Source organism: Silurus aristotelis (assembly GCF_946808225.1).
Source record: "Silurus aristotelis genome assembly, chromosome: 28".
In the NCBI taxonomy this organism is placed as follows: Eukaryota; Metazoa; Chordata; class Actinopteri; order Siluriformes; family Siluridae; genus Silurus; species Silurus aristotelis.
The window spans coordinates 11,293,019-11,316,279 of record NC_139601.1 but is presented as its reverse complement, the minus strand read 5'-3'; the positions used below and the strand labels follow the sequence as shown (position 1 = coordinate 11,316,279).

General features: G+C 36.6%; 1 protein-coding gene across 2 annotated transcripts; it reads left to right on the top strand.

Moving 5' to 3' along the window:
* Positions 1-5,739: 5,739 nt before the first annotated feature.
* LOC310721986 (uncharacterized protein) lies at positions 5,740-22,947 on the top strand. Of its 2 annotated transcripts, XM_083534269.1 has the most exons (6): positions 5,740-6,095; positions 9,521-9,601; positions 11,449-11,481; positions 13,092-13,253; positions 18,054-18,137; positions 20,123-22,947. In XM_083534269.1, the coding sequence occupies exons 1-6, from the start codon at positions 6,000-6,002 to the stop codon at positions 20,630-20,632; spliced, it is 966 nt and encodes a 321-aa protein (XP_083390395.1). In that variant the 5' UTR covers positions 5,740-5,999; the 3' UTR covers positions 20,633-22,947. The 2 variants fall into 2 exon arrangements, with proteins under 2 accessions (XP_083390395.1, XP_083390396.1); XM_083534270.1 differs by lacking the exon at positions 13,092-13,253 and having other exon boundaries at positions 5,849-6,095.
* Positions 22,948-23,261: the final 314 nt, after the last annotated feature.

Sequence of the window (23,261 nt, the reverse complement as noted above, 5' to 3'; positions counted from 1 at the left end):
TAGTAAACTTTAGTGGAGCGACAGGTATTTTAAATGTAGACAGAAAACCAGAGTAAGAGCACAGGACTGATTAATTGAGATTCCAACCTAATATTATTGAACAAATCTAGTAAAAACAGAAACTTATTTTTGCAAAAAAATATCTTAGTTATTACAAATATCTTGTAGTACTGATGAGTACTGCAATTATGTTTATAGATCTGGTGCCAGGCCAAAAGCGCTTGCTTATGATTTCAGACACTTTCCTACAGTGTGATTTCTACAACGACGACCATCGAGCCAATAGGAGCGCCAAATCTGATCACACAACTAACGCGACAACTTCAAACCACCTCGAGTCAGGTGGACAGCACAGCAAGAAGAGAAACATATCGACTTATGGAGGGAAATGGAGTGCTTGTATGATGTTTTTATTATTAAGGCATGTCATGCTACAGATTGTACAGATGCACGGATTAATGACGTAAAATTTGGCTCAAGATTTTTTTTTTGGGTGCCTCAGTTTTTGACTGTCATACATTTTATGTTAACTGAGATCTTACAGTGTGACATGGGGATCATGTTCATACAGACTGACAAGCAAACAATCGCAAAGGAATATTAAAAATTGTGGTTCTATGTAAAAATAAATTAAGCAATAAATACATGGTGCTATTTGATGCCCCACTTGATGTCACTCTCAGCTCAAACAGTGCAGACTGAGAGCTTTATAGAGATGCTGTGCATAAATAAATTATATTAAGAAATTCCCAAAATGAAATTAATTGAAGCTAAAATCATAAAAAAATAAAATAAAATAAAAAAACTTTACATTTGCCATCTCATGTGTAACCTATTAATATAAACAGTAATGAACAGATGAACAGTAACAGGACAAACAGTTTCTCCTGTAATGAACAGGAGGAACTTGTATAAATCAGAAACAAGACTAAATTAAATCCTGAATGCAGCATTCTGTCACTCATGTATGTTGTTAGCCTCTGTTAGCAAATAAAAACACATTTTAAAAAACTTAAAACATGGCATGCAATGTGCTCAACATAAAACTAGCCAAAAACTACGTCTAAAATAGTCATTACAGATGTTTTACATTTTTGTGAAGCGTTTAATTGTTTTGTTGCTGGTACCTTCTCTCAGCTCAAAAAGCACAGACTAGAAGCTGTGTAGTTTCATAGGAAGTTTCTAAAGACGGATCGATTTGTTGCTAAAAGTTCATTGTGACGTCACAGCATTATGACGTCATGACGCAGTAACAATGAGAAATTGCGTCTTTATGTAATATACAGAATACAGTATACAGAACAGAGTTTTCTAAAATTGACTGGGCATCTCAACAAAAAATATATATTTTCAATATGTTCATTTAGATTTGCTTAAAAAAAGGTTTTATATAAAAAAATTAAAACGTTTGTCAGGTCAAACATTACTGTTATCGATACTTGCGCTGTATTAACTCCGGATACTTCGATGTCGTTACGAAAGCGACCTCTAGTGGCGAATCACTTACGTTGTTTGTTTTTACACGAGAGATGGCGTTGCCTGAAGAGGGCTATATTATATATTTATTATTTAGAATATATTTTGCTAGTATTTCTTAATGTAATTAATATATTCATATTTATTTCATTTAGCACATTTTTATAAATCAGTACAGTTTATATATATCAGTATATATATATACTGTATAAAGTTCGTTACTATTTTACATGGAGGGTGATGTTTGTTTGTTTTTATCCACTATCAATTTTATAAACTACCAGTTATCGGCAAGTATGATTCCAATATTGATGATTCGAACAAAAGATACCAAATCCAGACCAGAATTAAATCTTATGGCCAAAGCTGGCCCATGGTGACCTTCGATTTATTTTTTTGCCACGCCATACATGAGAAGAGGGAAAAAAAGCTGAAAAATTTAAAACTTTGGGAAAATTAATTGAAAAATAAGGACCAGCTTTCTGTCTCTTATTAAACTCTATTGTACAGTAATTTGGATTGTTTCTCATTTAACTGTTTTACTCAACTAGATCTTTTAAAATATAACTACATTTGTTAAGCAGATTAAAGAGTCATGTTGTATATTTATTTATTTATTTATTTGTTTATTTATATTTATAAAAACATAAATGGGAAGAAACTTGGTAAGGTTAATTTAAAATATAATTTTTGGTGCATGCAACATTTATATTCGACCCACAGCCCTCAATCAAATTAGATTTTTGGGTCTTCATAGGGATAAAGGGTGGGCACCTCTGGGTTAGGGTCACAGGTAATAACAGATGCAAAGATAAATTTTGATTGTATTTCTGTCTGGAATGTATATATTCCTGTTAAGATGTTTTGTAAGAATATAAACAAATAAAATAAAAAAATTGAATCAATCACAATTATTACAAATTATGCTCCACGTAACAAATATATTACATTGCTAAAAGACAAAATATTATATTTTATGCTGTTGCATTCCAATTTCCTTTCACTGAAACTAAGAGGCACAATCCTTACAGTGTTCTAGAACACAAAGCAATGTCTATAAAAAAAAAGCTTTGCAAACTTTGGAGTGATTAAACACAATTGTCCTGCACAGATCCTTGACCTCAAACTCATCACCTCACCCAACATCAGTAACTGGTCTCTCTAAAGCTCTTGTCGACGCTGAATACAAATCCCCACAGCCTCTTCATCTTCTTTGGGCTGCTCCCGTTAACAGATCATCCGTCTCCATACCCCCCTGTCCTCTACATCTGTCTCTTTCAACCCAACTACCTGCATATCTTCCCTCACCACATCCATTTACCTTCTCCTTGGTCTTCCTCTTTTCCTCCTTCCTGGTGGCTCCATCCTCAGCATTCTCCTACCAATGTACCCCATGCCCCTCCTCTGCACATGTCCAAACCATCTTAATCGTGCCTCCCTCACCTTGTCTCCAAAACGGAGACTCCTGCCTGACCTTGTCTCTCAACCTGTCCATCACCACTGCAAACAAGAAATGGCTCAGAGCCGATCCTTGATGCAGTCCAACCTCCACTTTAACAAGTTTTAACACCTCATACCTCCATGGTCTCCATTTTGTTCCTGAGTTTTTTGGATGTATTCCCCACAAACTCCCAGTAATTGACCTGTAAAGTACGCTTTACCATGACTCTGACTAGGATAAACCTGACACTGAAGATCCAAGATCGTGCTGATTGACAAGCTAAATATGATTATAAGCTAAACACAGTCATTTATTTTCTATCTTTACAGTTCAGGGCCCATAGTATTGTAGATGCTTGTGTTTATAGTCTGAATATTGTGCAAAAATAGCTTTAATATAAAATATCATATTATAGCTATAAAATAGCTTTTAGTATACGACTGCCGAGCATTTAAACATGAAAAACTAGTATTAGAACATAAAAATAAATATAAAAGTATATTAAAAGTATAGTCTAACTATAAGGTATGAAAAATAGATAGATAGATAGATAGATAGATAGATAGATAGATAGATAGATAGATAGATAGATAGATAGATAGATAGATAGATAGATAGATAGATAGATAGATAGATAGATAGATAGATAGATAATTATTGTTATTGCATTGTACAGGTACACAGCAACGAAATGCAGTTTGGCATCTACCAGAAGTGCAAAAAGTAGCAATTGTGCAAATAGTGCAGATAAATATGTAGCATATGTACAGCATGTAATATATATTTAAGCATATGTACAGTGAATAAATATAAAGACTATAGCAGTGCAGAGACATGTGGACATTGTTGAGAAGAACAAACGAGAACGAGCAAAAAAGTGATTGAGTTCGTCCGGTTGGAAGGCGCTGCTGGTTGGTTGAGCTGTAGGTTTGTAGTCCGTGATGGTCTGGATGCCTTTCCACATGTGTCTGGGGTCAGAGTTGTGAAAGCGACCTTCTATGTCAAGTTTGAATGTGAGCTTGGCTTTCCTGATGCCAAGGTTGGCCCTGGCTCTGTTGTAGTCCTCTGCGCTGCCAGATTTAAAAGCAGCATCTCTTGCTTTCAACAGAAGACGCACTTCAGAGTATATATATATATATTTATTTGCTCCATCCAGAAGCCATGGATAACCTCTGAAGTCCATCTTCTGTTGAAAGCAAGAGATGCTGCTTTTATTTATATATATATATATATATATATATATATATATATATATATATATATATATATATATATATATATATATATATATATAAATACACACACACACACACACACACACACACACACACACACACACACACATACATGAATTAAACAGAAATGGATATGTTTATGACAGATATTGACATTAGTACAGATTAAAGTGTTCGTGTGCTGGCATAAGAGATAAAGTGTAAAGTGACACTGTGCTGTTCCAGTCCAGAGTAACAGCATTCTAGTAAGTTTTGTGTTTTGTGCTATCATGTGTTGTGTAGCACCTTGGTCCTGGGGGAATGTTGTTTTGTTTCACTTTGTATCGCACTGTATATGCTTGGACTGACAATAAAAGCCTACTTTAGTTGAGTGAATTATAAATAATTTAATAAACAAATGAATGAATTATAAATAAATTTTTTTTGGCAATTCCATAAAAATGATTTATTCTGCTAAATAAAATATAAATAAAAGTCTGTTTACTTTATTGCTATTTTTTTAACAGCTTTTTTTTCTTCATTATATTTTTCCCCACAAATCTTCATCAGGGACCAGGCGATAAAATCATTTTACTGTGTATGGGTGTGTATCTGACATATAAAAGGAGAAAGAATTGAATTGGAAACATGAGAAAAACTGTTTATTTTAAAACAAAATGCTGAACATTATTTCAATGCAGGACAGAGGAGACAAAGATCTAAAATGCTTTGCATTATGACACAAAGCTGTATTTCTGGTCAGTTAATCCACATGAATCATGGCAAAGTATTTGGGACATCACAAACCATCTCTATTTTCTAATCCTAATCCTGGGAAATTGCTTCATTTTGCCCTGATCACAGGTGTAGAAGATCTTCACCACATAATTTATTTAATAGGGATCCATGTTTTGTTGGGATCCTCTCATACAGTGTGATCAGCATTCTTACAATTCTGCTGAAACTATTCAAACTTTGTTTTATCTCTAATGGAGCTCTGACTCAATACTGGTTACATCCAGAACTGAACCGCTAGAGCCCAAAGTAGGAGATTCCCAAACTAGAACCAGTGGACCAGAGTTGTCCTGTGGTGACCTTTGAGTTGTCCTGCTATGCAACTTTTGAAAAAAGGAAATTGAAAGGAAAAAAATGACAATTGGAAAAAAAAGTCATGAGCGATTCGTCTCACATAAGAGGTCACTGAATAGCTGTAAGGCACCGGATTCTTTTGTATATAATTAATTGAATTGTTTTTCACTGTAGTTTCTTTGAAAATAAAACCACATTTGTTTGCAATTTACAGAGTCATGTTTTCTATTCAAATGTTCAAATAAAAAAAATGAAATCATAAATGTACAATGTCATTTTAGTGCCATAGTAAAAAAAAAAAAAAAACGTGCTACGACTTTATTCTTGTATTGCTGCGACTTTATTCTCATTGCGCCATGACTTTATTCTCATGTTGCTAAGACTTTATTCCTGTAGTGCTCCATCTTTATTCTCGTATTGCTACAAAAAATGTTTTATTATTATTATTTTTTTTAAACATTGCAACTTAAATTTGAATAAAATCTTTGCTATAATGCAACAATTCTTTTTTGGCCCTTCATAGGAAAATAGAGGATGCACCTCTAAGTGCGCTTCAGTGACTGGAGAAGGGTGAAAGGGAGAGTAATGATCGGTTGAATTGGGACGCGCCCTTCTCTATGGTCGTTTGAGCCCCTCCTATAAGCGAAGTTGAGTATTTTCGCCACCTCTCTGCTGTCAAACACTCACAAAAAGTGCAGGCGAACAGTTCACACTCTCCGTAAGGGCGGAATATCGGATTAACCCCGCGTTGTGAAGTCGGTAGTTTTGTGTTTTTCAGCATGCACTCAGACGCAGTGGAGAAATCCGCGTCACCGAGAAAACGGATCGTCTCGCGCGCGATGAGCGAGGAAGAGTCTCTTCGACACATAATAGAGGTTAGAGATATACACACACACACACACACACACACACACACACACACACACACACACACATATATATATATATATATATATATATGCAACTGCTTATCCATAGAATAGTCTTTTTTATCCGTAAACTAATTCCTGGAAAATTCTTTAAAAAAAATATAAAAATAATTATATGCCTATGGAATTGTTTGTGTTGGGATGTGATTGTTGATCCCCACGAATCAGATTCCTCTGTTAAAGTCACAGCTGTGTAATATAGTTGAAGAAAAAATACAGCTGTGTTCAAAGAAGCCTCGTTTCTGTTTTTTTTAGGAACTAACGAGTAGTGACGTCATCGGCAATTATTACGTAATAAGCAGCGGCACTACAATAGAACGCGCCCAGACTTCACAGGGACTGGATATCCTGCATTACCAGTCTTTCTTGTACTTAGTAAAAAAATAAGAAAAAGAATAACAAACACAATATTATTTTATTTATATATATATATATATATATGTATTAAGTAGCTTGACTAGCTTGCATTTTCCATGGAGATGTAAAGTTTATGGCTTGTTTATGGCGTTTCTAGGTGACGCTCGATTGCTCATTAGCACATCAGACGACTCTGCAGCTCTTCAGCTCTCTGAGGCTTTCATCAAATCAGCTGAAGCGCTCACAAGGGTTTTACTCATTTGCATTGTCACACAGAGCCTGGATATAGAAGAGCCCCTATCATACTGAACATACATCGACTAAATGCCCTATTTGTTATTTAAGCAATCATATCGACAGAGATGTCACTCTATCCAAATTCCAGCTATATTAGTACAATTCCGGTTATGCGTTTCTGGAGTTTTGCTGAATAGTTTTCTATAGGTGAAAGATCTGGACTGCAGGCAGGCCAATTCCTCACCGGGATTCTTCTACTACGAAGCCATGCTGTTGTAATAGCTGCAGTATGTGGTTTTGCATCGTCCTGCTGAAATACAGAAGGATTTCCCTAAAATAGACGTCATCTGGAGGGAAGCATATGTTGCTCTAAAACTTTATATACCTTTCAGCATTCATAGTGCCTTCCAAAACATCCAAGCTATCTATATTGTATGCACTTATGCACCCCTATACCATCGGAGATGGTGGTTTTTGAACTGAACGCTGATAACATGCTGGAAGATCCCCCTCCTCTTTAGCCCAGAGGACATGCCGTATGTGATTTCTAACAAGAATGTCAAATATTCATTCGTCTTAACATAGAACACTTTTCCACTTTAAAACAGTCTATTTTAAATGAGCCTCGGCCCACAGGACACGACGGCGTTGCAGGACCATGTTCACATGTGGCTTCATTTTTGCATGATTGAGCTTTAGTTGGCATCTGCAAATTGTGTTTACACACCAAGATTTCTCCAGTCTCTCTAAATCTTTTGTTAATGTTGTGTACTGTAGGTGATGAGGTTAGCAAAGCCTTTGCAATTTGACGTTGTTTTTAAATTATTCCACATTTCTTTTACAGATTGGAGAGTCTCTGCCCATCTTTACTTCTGAGAGACTCTGCCTCTCTAAGACATCCCTTTTATAGCTAATCATGTTACAGACCTGATGTCAGTTAACTTGATCAGTTGCTAGATGTTCTTCCAGCTGATTATTTTCAAAATCTTTGGCTTTTTTCAGCCCTTTGTTGGCCTGTGCCAACTTTTTGGAATTCTGTAGCAGGCATCACATTTGAAATGAGCTCATTTTGTGCATAAAAGTGTAAAATTTCTCAGTTTAAACTTCTGTCATGTTCTCTATGTTCTGTTGTAAATAAAATATTGGCTCATGTGATTTGAGAGTCTTTAAGTTTTCATTTTATTCAAATAAAAAAAAAACGTCCCAACATTTCCGGAATTCGGGTTGTAGAGAAATAGCAAAAAAATGTTGTTTCGTTGTTTTGTTCACTGCAGCAAACATTCAGAACACAGTCGTACAAAGTAGTAGACAAGACAATATCAAATTGCCTTGGTAAACACAAAGTCAACATGCAAAAAGTCACGATAAATGTACATTATAGAGCTCTGCTTGATTAGTGAGCTGGGTGGATCATGAGCCGATCCTTTCTTTCTCCAGATTTTCACCTTTCTATCAATTTAGTAGAGGTTAATTTAGGTTCCAGAACTTCATCATCATTATGTACTGTATTTTCTGGACTATAAGCCGCTACTTTTTTCCCCCACGCTTTGAACCCCGTGGCTTAAACAACGAAGCAGCTAATATATGGATTTTTCCTGGGTTTTTCCTGGTTTCACAAGCTTCAAGACGAAACACTGAGCCCCATAACATTAGACCAATGAAATTGCCTAACAGTTTCAGGTGAACCAATTAAATTCTTTATATTAAATAAGATGCGCTTCCACTGAATCGGGCCACACTACATCATAAATATGGATGCGGTTCCTCTGACGTTTGACCTGCCGCTCACTCGGACTGTGAACAGGAAATGCGTTGAAAAAAACGCACTTCACCTGTGTTCTGAGCTGCACGGCATCGGGAGAAAAGCTTCACCGATGGTGATTTTTAAACACACGACGATGCCAAAAGAAAAACTCCTAGGAGAAATTGTTTTGAAAGGAAGGAGGAAGACAGTGAACAATGACTTTCCCGGTAGGCTACTGTTTAGATACACGCAGTGTAACAGACACTGTCTTTCGTTAAAACCTTTGTAAAGTTCATTAGTTTCAGTGTAGACACTGGTTTATAGACAGGTGCGGCTTATTTATGTTCAAAATGTCAAATTTTGTCAAATTCAGTGGGTGCGCTTAATAGTCTGGAAATTATGGTATATTTTGTTTATGCTAATATAGTCTTGATTTTTTTTCTGCTGATGAGTGGTTTGTATCTTGTTGTATGCATTTTTATTTTCCATTTTTGCTCTTCATTGAATATTGGATTGTGATACCTTCTCCCGTGCCCTGTGCTGGTTGTTGGTAATGTCTGTTGTTGTTGTTTTTTTTTAATATACAATGTTTCTGTCATCAATTGCTGCTCATTTCATTTTCCTTATTTGCCTTAACTTATTTGCTGTCTCGTTGCTAGTACCAGTTATGAACGAGTAATTAGATTTTTTTTCTGGGCATTCCAAATGGCTGAAGTCGCAAATGTTTCCACTATTCTGGTCTTGGCTTATCTAACAGGGCACATCTGGGCAACAAGAAACACCCACCCGTCACATGTTCTAGTATTTTTTAACACTTGGAAACTAGAAGGACTTACATCGAAGAGTTGTTGTTATTTTTAAGTTGTTGAACACAACCAAATGTAATGAATCAGGAACTGAATACTGAAACTGTAATTTCATTTGCAGTTTGTAACACTACAAAATGTGGGAAAAGGGTGTGTATATTTTGCCACTGTTACTGCCACTCTCTTACATATGTGATCTTACTTCTGTGATGTTTTTTGTGTGCCAGGCTGAAGAGTCACCCAAGCGCTTAATTCGCAGAGAAAGCCGATATGGATCTCTCAGGAGGGGAGACACAAGAGAAAGTCAGGTAAAACAATCCAAATATCAGTATAGAATTGTGCCTTTATGTCCACCTGTTAATAAGATATCAGATATAATTCCTATGATTAGTGTTTGTTGTGAGTCATGGCAGGGTGTAGACCTGGGTTTACAGTCTTGTGCAATAATGCACTTGTACATGTTTCTGCAGTATTTGTCATGAGAACCAAACAAAATACATACAGGTTGTGTTTCTAGGCTGCAATTTGGTCAGAATGGTTAAGAAAGCACAGTTAAATACTATAAAATAATTCACATATTGAAATATGGACTTTTTAGATTAGTGCAGAAATGATAGTCAAGACTTTATTTACACATTTACATTCACAATGCTAAACATCTGTACAGAGGTTGTAAGCATTTCTTAATGTTTCGGTGATGTAACGGAACAGGTACATTGCAGACATTGGGCCTTTGATTACAAGCTGTATTGATGAGGCGTATTGTCGTTTTGCTATGACACGTGACTATCCAATGGTTTGGCCAAAGTAAAAGAAACCCACACTAAACTTTAGGTCAAGATTTTACACATCTTTAGAAAGACCATTTTTACAGCTAAGGTTTTTAAGCTCTTTCCGAACTAACCATGATCTTTGTTTAAGCCTGAGAAAAAGTTCAAAAAGAAAAATATATCCAACAGGTTTTTGCCAACCTTGATTTCAACCAATCTGGCAACAGTTTGCCTTCACACATATATTGCTCAACATTGCTTCCAATATATGCTGGTTGGATTTTCATGTGAATCTCTTTTAACTCAGCTTAGACACAGCAACTCAAAATGGCCACTGTGTATTTGTAAGTACATCACATTCTCTGTGTCCAATTTAGAGCTGTGTTGTGGCTCGAGTCCAATTATCCAAACTCGAGCCAAGTGGTGCACACTGAGAAGTGGGCTGTTTTTCACTTGCCTTTGACTTTTTAAACAATTGCACATTGCAAAAAATGCTGCTTTTAGTCCAAAGAAGGCTATTGCGTCAAATTTAATATCAATATAGCAACATTTTTAGAAAACACTGAAAGGGAAAAAAGACATTTTAGTTAAACAAAGAGAATGCAGAACGTTTTTTTTTTTTTTTTTTTAATCTGTCATTACTATCTATTACTCAATAGACAAGGTTGTTTTTGATTTGGTGAACAACAAATCTTATAGACAGAAAATAGCAGCCTTTTGGTGTGTATTCAACCCAAACTATTCTAATGTCATACAGTTGCTGATGCCACAGTTGATAAATCTTATGCAATTTTATGCAAGATTTTCAACTTGCTGATTTTTGTCTCAGTTAAACATTTTACATGGAGGAATCAAAAACTGATTCATGCAATATTCCAACTTCCTGAGCATAAAATCACAAATCACATGCTTTTGCTGTATTTGCTTGCTGTGCTTGTTAAACAAACTCATTTCCAAATCAAAAGAAAGAATAATCCTGTGCAACTTTGGATAGTAAACATTATGTTTCTATTATGCATTGTGTTCCGCTTATTACATTACCTGACAGTAGACTAAAACCGACATTAAAAAAGGACTATATGAAACCAGATACAGCTAAACGGATTAACAGAATTCATTCTTAAACTTGACACCAAAACATAATCATGAGTGTTTATAAAAATCTATCTGAATACGCTTAATCACTTAAGACTGCTTGCACAGGGCACAGTTCCATAAGAGACTAAAAAAAAATCCTAATATAGTAAATCAAACTTGGATGTGGTATAATTATGTACAACCTTATAGTATACTTTATATTTTGACTTTTATATAATGTTTATTGTTCAATGTGTATGCATGATTTATAAGCTTATTTCCTTTTTTTTCTTTTTTTTTTGCCTTAGTGTGAAGATGAGCCTGCAGAAAACACATCCATGGTATTTACATTGCGCTTCTACTTAACCTGAATAATTTATTCATTATTTCATACTGTAGCCTGTGTGCAGCACTATAAACAGCCTCAAATACTATGATGATGGAAAAGTATTGATGTGTGACTTGTAAGTACCTTTACTATTTAATACAGACCGTAGCAAGCATTTGTAGCATGAAAAGCAAACATCTATCAAATACGTTCGAAAAGACCAACAGAAACGACTCAGTGTGAAAGAAGAACCAGGGCAAAGTGGCAACCATTATAGAGTGTTAGTAAGTGCACTAAAATGTCTGCACTTTAAACTTTCACTTGGTTTGCACCTCTGATATTTCTCTTACTCACGAAAACAGATGTTTTTTTCTTCAATATGTTGCTCACTTGCAGAACATGTGATCAGTCAGGCTTGTTTTAAAACCACAAGTGTGGGGCTGTGCAATGTACAGCACCTAACAATGCATGTCATTTTCCCAAACAGCAAAGACAACAAAATGTCAGTGTGGCCACACATTCTTAAGCATGTTTATGTGGCACTTTTAGCATAGATTATTGATTTTAATAATACCAGGCAAAGTAGACAAATTGTACATTAATTCATTGATCCATTAGGTAAGTAAAGTACCAGTGAGCACACCAAGCCTCATAATTTGGTTTCTTAAAAACCTACAATGTAGTTTAATCCCAAAGAGGGTAGCCCACACCTACGGGTTTCCCGTGTAGGAGACACCTTAAAACTATGCCTTTATAATTTCCAGGTAAAGCAGGTGAAAAAGCTCACATAAAACTTCACGGGTTGAAGATTCAGTTCATGCTCAGGCAATTGATTTGTCAAGCCCTGTCATATATATATATATATATATATATATATATATATATATATATATATATATATATATATATATATATATATATATAAAATCCCAAATACACGAGTGCACCAACAGGGGCAAAGTAATTAGAATTGTTAATGCTAGCTTTACCTTATAGGTATTATCTGCCATTGAGAATCGAGGCAAGTTTGATGTCTGGCTTATAACATTATCTATTCTGCTTTATAATTTAGTTAGCATTATGTATGTATAGTATGAACTGGATCATACCAAATTCTTTTAAAAGGAGCTATGACATTACTACTGACATTAGCTGGGATGGTTTTTGCAATTTTACTTAATGATATTTCTAAAGCAACTAGGAAAAGACTTCCATTAACAACCAAATCCATTTAAAAACTGTTTTGATATGTTAACTGATTGTTAACAACTCTTTGAAGTAGCCATAAGAAAATTTGCTACAATAATCTATATTACTGCACACTGTACATGTAAATAGTGTTCTGTTAGACAGTGACATTGGAATCATAAATTGGCTGTGAAGGAATGAAATAATCTCCAACAATTACCCCTCCTCCCAGCATACTTGCTCCATAAGTAATTTTTATTGCTTTTAAATCCATTGCAGAACAAACACAGTAACAGTTTTGTATAAGATTTAACATTAATCACGAAAAAAATATATTTCGGGGGGGGGGGGGGGTTGGTTATTAGGCTCTCATACCTGATAAACTCATCAACTTCACAACCGAACAGTAAATTGCAACTAATATATTTTCTGCAGATAGAGCTGAAACAGAACTATGAGATGTGCTTAGCAGAGCTACAGAGCGTCGAGCTGCGGCAGGAGGTGTTGCTTTTCCAATTAGATTGTCTCCAGGATGCCCTTGAGGGAGCTGAGGAGATGCTTATTGAGACCAAGAGGGAGGCTCATCAATACAGCATGGTACCTGCAACAGGTTTTTCTTATCGAACAAGTATAAGGCCTGGTTCTATTCCATGCCAGGGATGAAACAATCACCTAGGTATCTTTTTACCTGGGTACCTTCTATATCAGCCAAAACAGCTATGTATTTGGTTTTGTAATACGCAACACTTTTATTGGTATGTTATTATTATTATTGTTGTTGTTTGACAACCAAACATTCGTTGTAATGTTATTTGTAGCTCCAAGAATTGGCTTTCACATCTCATTCTATATGCCAAGTTGTGTTTTCCCTTATGGATAACATTCTAGAAAACCTTTCTTAAAAAATATACAGCAGTAAGTCAGTTAGAACATACACTCACTGTTTACTTTATTGGAAACACTTGTTCATCTCAACATTCTTGCAGTTATCTAATCAGCCAAACATGCAGCAAAATGCAAAGAGATCATGCAGAAACAAGTCAAAAGCCTAAGGTAATGTACACGAAACATTAGATTGAAGAAAAGCTGCAATGTTTGTGACTTTGGAGGTGATAGGCTGGTTTGAGCATTTCAGATCTTCTGGGGTATCTTTAACGCCACAGTCTCTAGAGTTTACACACATTGAAAACAGTTCTGTGGGTGGAAACAGTTTGTTGATCAAAAAGAAAAAATGCCAGATTAGTCTGAGCTAATAGATATAGAATATTTTCTGCACAAAATATTGATCCTTCAGGTGGATGGTTTACAACAGCAGGAATCTCATTAAAGCTGTTCAGATTTATGAAAAAACCTTATTCTTGTTAATGGCTGAGAGGAATGGTACCTAATATCATAGCCCAATCACCTCAAGGGTTGATGTTTCTGCATTTTGAAATGTTTATCTCCTCACCATGGAGGTAGAGTGTGCTTATCTGAGCTGATATAAACCTTCTGACAGCTCAAACCAGCCTGGTTATTCCACTCTCATCTCTGTTATCAACAAGGTGTTTTAACTTGCAGATCCTCCACACACATGTTCTTTTGGTTGTTGCATGATCTTGTGTAACTTTCGAGGCTGTTGTGTTTAAAAAATCCCAGGAGACCAGCAGTATGCAAAATACTCAACCAAGACATCTGGCACCAAATTGAATGCCAGAGTTAAAGTGACAGTGATCACATTTTCCCCTATTCTAATGTTTGATGTGAACAATACCAGAAACCTTTTCCTGAAATTATCTGCATAATTTTATGCTTTTTGCTGCTGAATCAAGACTGATTTGATAACTGGATAAATGCGCAGAGGTACAGGTGTTCCAGTCAAAGTGACAAGTAAGTCTAAGTTGATCAATTTACTGCAGTAATAATGGTTAAAAATTGTCTTACCATCTGGCAAAGTTGGTTAGGTGTTTCAGAAGGTAGGTAGATTTTTCAGCAGGGCTGCCACTTAACCACCTATTGTGTCTGAGACTGCATGTTGCTAGTACTGTATATCATGTTTTCCATTATATACCATTCACTACTGAGTCTGGACTCACAGTACTGTTAAAATTAGTGTCAGCCTCTCCTCCATTTACATTCCATTTTTCCTTGGTATTATCTGCTCAGAGAATTACTCATTTCCAGCTAAAAACAACCAGCAGGGCTGTGACTAAGCACAGCTTATTCAGCTGAAAGTTTTTCTTGGCTCAACTACACACTGTTTATTTCTTAGCCTACTACTCTGTCTGCTAACTTTGGGGCTTGAAATGGGTTGCTTTCAACATAACTCTTTGTTCTTTCATGATACATACACTATATTGTCAAAAGTATTCACTCAGCCATCCACATCATTGAATTTAGGTGTTCCAATCACTTCCATGGTTACAGGTGTATAAAATCAAGCACCTGATCATGCAGACCGCTTCTACAAACATTAGTGAAAGATTGGGAGCTCTGTGAATTCCAGCGTGGTACCGTGATAGAATGGCACCTGTGCAATCAGTCCAGTCGTGTAATTTCCTCGCTACTAAATATTCCACAGTCAACTATTAGTGGATAGTGGATGCGATTGGGAACGGCAGCAACTCAGCCACGGAGTGTTAGGCCATGTAAAATCACAGAGCGGGTCGGCGGATGCTGAGACGCACAGTGCACAGAGGTCGCCAACTTTCTGCAGAGTCAATAGCTACAGACTTCCAAACTTCATGGGGCCTTTAGATTAGCTCAAGAACAGTGCGTAGAGCGCTTCATGGAACGGGTTTCCATTGTGGAGCAGCTGCATCCAAGCCTTACATCACCAAGTGCAATGCAGAGTATCGGATGCAGTGGTGTAAAGCACATCGTCCCTGGACTCTAGAGCAGTAAAGACGTGTTCTCTGGTGTGAGGAATCACGCTTCACTGTCTGCCAATCAGTTGGATGAGTCTGAGTTTGGCAGTTGCCAGGAGAACGGTACTTGTCTGACTGCATTGTGCCAAGTGTAAAGTTTGGTGTAGGGGGATTATGATGTGGGGTTGTTTTTCAGCAGTTGGGCCCTTAGTTGAAAGGAACTTTTAATGCTTCAGTATACCAAGACATTATGACAATTTCATGCTCCCAACTATGTGGGAACAGTTTGGGGACGGCCCGTTCCTGTTCCAACATGACTGCGCAACAGTGCACAAGGCAATAACTATAAAGACATGGATAATCAAGTTTGTGTGGAAGATCTTGACTGGCCTGCACAGAGTCCTGACCTCAACCAGATAGAACACCTTTGGGATGAATTAGAGCGGAGACTGGGATACAGACCTTCTTGTCAAACATCAGTGTCTGACCTTACAAATGCGCTTCTGGAAGAATGGTCAAAAATAGAATGGTCAAAATTTCCCATTAACATACTTGTGGAAAGACTTCCCAGAAGAGTTGAAACTGTTATAGCAGCAAAGGGCAAACATCATAATAAACCCTATGGATTAAGAATCAGATGTTATTCAAGTTAATTTGCATTTGAAGGCAGATGAGCGAATACTTTTGGCACTATAGTGTACATTACCTTTAACATATCATTAATTAACCATACATATTGTTGTCTAAATCTCCTCTATGCTATGCTTACCGCCTCAGCATTGTCTAAGAATATACTGTGTGACTTAGACATCACCTTGAGTGTGTAGCTATGCAGATACCATCTCATTATGCTTAGCTGTCATCTTTAGGTACTTAATTCAAGTCAGATTTGACCCAAATGGAAGACATTTACGTATGTCTCTACTTGCCCACGTCCCTCAACCACACAAGATGAACCTCTATCTAGGTAAACTAATGACATGGCAGCAGACATGGCTCAGTTGAAATTTGTGATTCAGGAGCCAAGGCAACAAATTAAAACTGTAATACCCTCCAACAGAAATCTCCTTATAGTCCACTGACTAGTGACCATTCCTGTACCTCAACAGATATGTGAGGAAGCTAAGTCTGCAGCTATTTCCTTTAGCTAGCATTGATTGTCATGAGAAAGTTAGACTGTCATGTGAACTACAATGACCTGCCTTGACTGAAATGGGTTAGGGTTGTCCTCTGTGACAAGCTTTATACCTATCTATGGGCTCCAGTGTGAGTGAGAGCTACATAAACCATGTCTGCATTACTTTGTCTGTGTCCCAAGACATTTATGCTGTTTTAATGCGAACTTGCATAGTACATGATATAAAATCAAGACACATTAACCAGCTTGTTTCTGGCATTAATTCATTTAACACCTACAACAGACAACAACCTGTTTCATACATAGAATCTCGTCAGGTGAGTCCAGAAATCGCTGTTTGTGTAACAGACAGACAGCAGAGGATGTTTGCACACAGAAATAGTTTCTCATATCTGGAAAAACAATCTGGTTTTTGGGGTGGCTGGTAGATGCACCAACTGACATTTGTGGCATTGCCCGGCCAATACAAATGGGCCATTAGCCAGTTTTTCCTTATTTAAATGACCCCAATAAGATTATGATGAGCTGGGTTGTATCTTTAGGGTTGTGCCCTGAATCACTCCAGATAATATGTACAATATACAATAAATCCCAGCTCACTGTTCCTCGCCACAAAAAGCCAGCCTGTGTAGTTTACCATTTCTTCTTCTTCTTTCGGCTTCTCTCATTAGGGGTGGCCACAGCGGATCATCCGTCTTCATAACCCCCTGTCCTCTACATCTGCCTCTTTCAAACCAACTACCTGCATGTCCTCCCTCACCACATCCATAAACCGCCTCCTTGGCTTTCCTCTTTTCCTCCTTCCTGGTGGCTCTATCTTCAGCATTCTTCTACTGATATACCCCATGTCCCTCCTCTGCACATGTCCAAACCATCTCAATCGAGCCTCCCTCACCTTGTCTCCAAAACGTCCTACATGCGCTGTCCCTCTAATAAACTCATTTCTAATCCTGTCCATCCTCGTCACTCCCAACGAAAACCTCAACATCTTCAGCTCTGCTACCTTCAGCTCCACCTCCTGTCTTTTACTTAATGCCACTGTCTCTAAACTATACAACATCGCAGGTCTCACCACAGTCCTATAAACTTTCCCTTTCACTCTTGCAGATACCCTTCTATCACAAATCACTTCTGCCACTCTTCTCCACCCACTCCACCCTGCCTGCACTCTTTTCTTCACTTCTCTAACACACTCTCCATTAATTTGCACTGTTGACCCTACTATAATCATTAAAATATAAAACTGAAAGGATTAAATTATTGTCTGTTATAATCAAAAAGTAGTACAGCAAAAAAATGTTGTTTAGCTATTGTAACTGTTGTAAGCTAGGTCACTTCCTATCTCTATACTATCTCCCTACGTTTATCTATCTCAAATTCCTTCTTATCCTTTGTTTTTCCTGTTGCCTTTAGGAGCTGGAGCATGAGAGGGAGCATAGAAAGAAGTTGGAGGACACTGTTGCATTGCTGATTCAGGAGTTGGAGCGGATAAAGGAGGTAAGAGAGAATGCTAGGCTTGTAATGAGGACGCTGCGCTTGCCAGCCTGCTTGCATACAAGTCAGAGAAAACAAATTTAGATTCCATATTGTTGTGTAATTAAGATTTGTCTAGTAGCTGTGTAAAAAAAGTTATTGTAATGACAGACAAGCTTCTGTAACTCAAATTGTTAAAGAAGTTAATGCTGGTTCTAAAAGAAAGGTATCGGAATACACAGTGCATCGCAGTTTGTTGCGTATTAGGCCGCATAGCCACAGACCAGTCAATTTTAGATGGTCATAATGTTATGCCTGTTCCGTTTATAGTTTTTGTAGTTTATCAGTGTATTGCTTGCTGCCAATATTATATATAGACAGTATACACAGAACTTTCTGGGGTATAACCATAACAATGAAAACAGTTATAAAAACGTAATTAACAGAATATTCTGAAAATAAATATTTAGCAAACACTTTTTTATTTTATTGGTTTCCAGACATTACATTCTTACTTTACCATACATTATAATTGAAAGTAAAATATAATTATTCATATTTATTCTTAGTAGTAACAGAATGATAAGCTTAAAAATAAATGACTAAATAAAGTTTCACATTCAGTTGGACCACAAACATCTGACTATTCAGGACAAGAAGTCATATCATATTGCCTGTCATTCCAGAAAGTTCCTCTTATTTAATCGAATTTAATCGAGGCTCGACATTTGCAATGTTTTTCTGGGTGTAGTTTCACAGGAAATAGCTGTATTTGTTTGAAAATCTGTGAAACTATTTTTAGGACACATAGCATTTGGATGACTGAACTGGAAAGACAGATATCAGTGAAACTGCTATCAGAACTGCAGTAATGCTGCGCAGTCCATTCTGGTAGCTATAATCAAATGATGGTGTACAGATTTACACAAGTTCCTTTTGTGAAATAATAATACATCTGGTAAAGCACCATGTGACACTTGTATTATGAGACAGCCTACTAATAAGAATAGTTTGAATTTTGAATATAGCATTTCATCTGTGCTTCATATCAGTCAAAATAAAAAAAAAACATAAGTAAATGTAAAAAGAAAAAATACAGTAAGGGATAACGAGGAGCAAAAATCTGTACAACACTCAGTGAGTTTGGGGATTAATATTAACACTGGTAAGCTGTAAAGAAAGTGATGACATTACAGATGTTACTGTTGTGTGTGGTAAACGTAGCAAAACAGCAAACCTTTTGGTAATGGATAGACCCACAGCAGCCACACTGATGATTACCACAGTAGGTATAGAAATACATTTGGTTAAGGCTTTGCCACCTGTCTGTCTGGTAGGTTATGGGTGGACCTGGGGAGCAGAGGGCGATGAAACAACATGCTTAGAGAACTATCCTACCACAACTAGTATGCTAGTGTTGCCTCCAATCTCTGAAAGATATTCAGGTTAGCCCCTGACTTACAATGGAGATGCTTTCCGATGACCCCATGACATGGTACATGGCCTACCCAGGAATCTTAAAGAATGGTGAACAGTGTGCGGTAGTATAGTGTAATTTGTTAATAATTTAAGTACATAATTTAGCAAAACAGAGCAATTAATTATTTATTAATTAATAATTAGGCTTTGAAACACCAGAAACACAGTTAACGCCTACACAGGGAGACACATACATCCTGGCAACCCAATGTATTGTACAAAAATTTTATTTATTTATTTATTTTCCACCATCATCATCATCGTAAGATGGAAAAATCTGAACCATTTGTGTTTTGGGAGCTAACTGTATATGACAAAATCCACCAAAAGGTGAGGTAATATTAGTGGTTGCAGGAATCATTCTGACATTTGAGATCTTCGATTATAGACAATATAGAAAATAATATTGTAGCACATTAAGTGGTGCAGTCTGCCAAAAACATTATTTTTTTTGGTAATTAATGGTACTACATACTACTACATGGTAGATTTGCTTTTGATCATAATTGTTTTTTCTTTACTTTCACTAGGAGAGGGTATCAGTTCCACATGAAAGTATAATACAAGACCAGAAGGAAGCTGTTGATTTAACAGATAATCCTAATCCTGCTGTCAAAGTGGATAAATGTGCACCCGAAGACACACAATCAGTAGACACATCTGCACAATCTACAGGCTCTACAACCAGTTTGGCGAACTTTGCCTCTGCAGTATATCTGCTTTTCAAGCACAAAAGAGCTGAGCAAAATTCCTGGAGACAGGCTGCTTTGCAAGGAACTTCAGTGGACGAAGATGCTAAAGCAGCAGGTGTGGTTGGGTCTGAAGAGGCCTCACTGAAGGAAAGCAACCAAAATGCTCAGGATGCTGAAGATTATGACGAGAGCAGTGGCTATGAAGATGCACCATCAGATTTCTCGCCTGGTTCCTCAACTCCTGATGGGCCTTCCGATGCAGCGTTGCCAGAAGATGGCGAGAGTGAACTAAAGAATGGCAATGGGGCCAGAAATTTGAAGGATCCAGAAGGCTGTCTCCTTTCTTAAATTGCAGAAGTGTGCAATCTTTCTGAGACTGATTTTAGTATGAATTTCTGTGATTTTTTTAAAAAAAAATGGCTAGAGGGCATTTTACAATTAACTTTTAGTGAGATATTATTTTTCATATTCATTTTGTATGTGCTTAGCATTTTTACTGGATGTTTTGTTTGTTTGGGTTTTTTTTGTGAAATCAGTGGGCTGGATACCAGAAATAAAAGATTAACAAAACCTCATTCTCCAGAATTAGAATGGGGAGTGAATTAGTGGATTTAGAAATGCAAAATCTACAACTGCCAACCGCTGCCCTCTTCCCCCCTACATGGCCTTCACTTTTGTAACTATTCCTTACAAATGTTCTACTTATTAATTCTTACATATTTGTAACTTTAAGATTGTGTTCATAATCAGCTAGACGTGCCAATATGAAATCTTCACATCACAATAGTTACTTATAAAATGATCACACTTTTCAATATTATCACTATACTGTATTAAAGCAGCATTTCTGCCCCATTTATTTACTATATTTATCTCTCGCTTGGTGAACACAATTAAGGAAAATCTGCTGCCCTCTTTAAATTGTGTCTAAGATTTAAGAACTTTAAAAGACGTCTGTCTTTACACTGCCTACTTAACGAGACAAACTTCATCCCAGGAGTGTTAATGCTGCATCGAAATGCAAGAAACATAGAAACTGAAATCCATGTTGAAAAGCTGATGTTTAAACAAGGCAGAAAGAATGGATATTTATCTCGAGTATCTTTAAATAGTGAGCTAACACAAACCTGCATTTAGCTCCATAATTAACCTGATGGATTAAAAATGTATATTTTGCACATGTAGAATAGACAATATACTATTTGTCCTGGCAAAATCATTTATCAAACTGCTTGAATTATAAAGCAGGAATGCTGGACATAATCTAATAGTTTTTGCTTTACATCATTCATCTTTAATAACTAATTTTTCCTGGTCAGACTGGTGGTAGAGCCAGACTTATTCCATGAAAGAAAGCACCCTGGATGGGGTGCTGGTATATTGCAAGGCACTATTTATTCACAGGGGCAATTATTTGACACTGAGCAGCTCTTTGAATCTTTATTGCTGTACATTTACTTAAAAAGAATAATAAACCTCTGTTCAAGCATGAGGTTCACAGTCAACAATTGAGGCCTGATACTAAATACTGCCTGAAAATGTTCTCCTATATGTATAGCCTGATCCATTTATATGACTGAATATCCACTAATTATATTGTGTGCTCAGTATCACTGTTAAGCTCATTGCTCGAGTGCTGGCTAAAATGGTCATTGACTTCATTTTATAATAAGTAAGCAATAGCATGAACTTGTTTCATTTTACTTTTCTGATACTGCGTGTTTTGACTGTCTTGCTTTACTTGCATTTCCAGAAGCATTTTGTATTTTCTCAGGGTAGATTTAGACACTGATTTACAGAAAGCTGTTATCTAGCCGGGCAAGATCGATACGTCTCTGATACGTCAGGGGAAATGGCTTGCATGATTTTACTTACTTTATATCAGTTTATCTTTTAGCAGGTTCATCTGTGTGTCAGTGGAATCTGAATCAATCATTCTAACATTTAAAGGACATTGATTTCGATTAGCTGTTCAGCATGTAGACTGTTATTTCTTGCTTTATAACAGAGCTTGTTAATGAGGAAAAGACGCATGCATGTTTTCTCAAAGTTGTCAAAAACCTGCATGGTAAAAATGAACAATATCTGGCTGTAAATAGTCTGTAAGTGTCTTAATATGCCCTTTAAATGGTTACATTCTTATTTTTTTCATAATATTTAGTATTCTTACACCCCATAATCTATTGGACTGAACAAGGTCTGACTGTGGTTCTCTGTTGATGGCTTACTTTATTTTGAATGAGGATAGTCAGAGGATCTGTAATGTGCACAATTAGCAATGTCCAAAACCTACTTTGATAAGCGTTTGAGAAGAGATAGAGAAAGTGTGAGAACTTTAACCAGAATGTTCCTTAGAGCAGCTTTTCCAAGATTATGGCCTTTCAGTGTTTTGAAGGAAAAACAATTCTTCAGAATCAGATCCTGAACGTTCTGAACTGTACCTGAACATCAAATGCTTGGATTAAATTTTTTGCACAACCACTGAACCCCCAAGGCTTTTAATTTTCATGTGACTGAACAATCTATCATGAATAATCATACATTCCTTTGATATTTTACATATGAATGTCCTGTGCCTACTGTTTTTACCTGCACATATGCTGTCATTTTTATTCAAGAATACTATTGTGCTGATGTTCTGTCAAAAATAAAACTTATCACAATTTCTGATTTATTTACTTTCTATAAATTCGCTACAAACGAATGGTATTGGTGCAAATGTTAAATACAAATAAACCTGAGAAATATAATGTATTGCTTGTCAGATTCATAACCTATTTTCAATAACCACTATATTATGATCACACCTGTGGTAATTCCAGGGTCTATGCCAGGAATCCTGGTTGTAAATCAGTTTGACTTAATCTGACTTACACCGCAACACACTACGGAACACACATTCGTGCTTATTCATACCTACACTCATTTACCAGCTATGATCACTTCCTCACTCACTCACTGACAGTCAACAACCTTG

Bases quoted from the DNA above. Each gene is read 5' to 3' on its own strand.
- LOC310721986 (XM_083534269.1), top strand. From the start codon at position 6,000: ATGCACTCAGACGCAGTGGAGAAATCCGCGTCACCGAGAAAACGGATC. The intron at 11,482-13,091 runs GTATTTACATTG...TATTTTCTGCAG, and splicing joins CTGCAGAAAACACATCCATG to ATAGAGCTGAAACAGAACTA. The intron at 13,254-18,053 runs GTACCTGCAACA...TGTTGCCTTTAG, and splicing joins AGGCTCATCAATACAGCATG to GAGCTGGAGCATGAGAGGGA.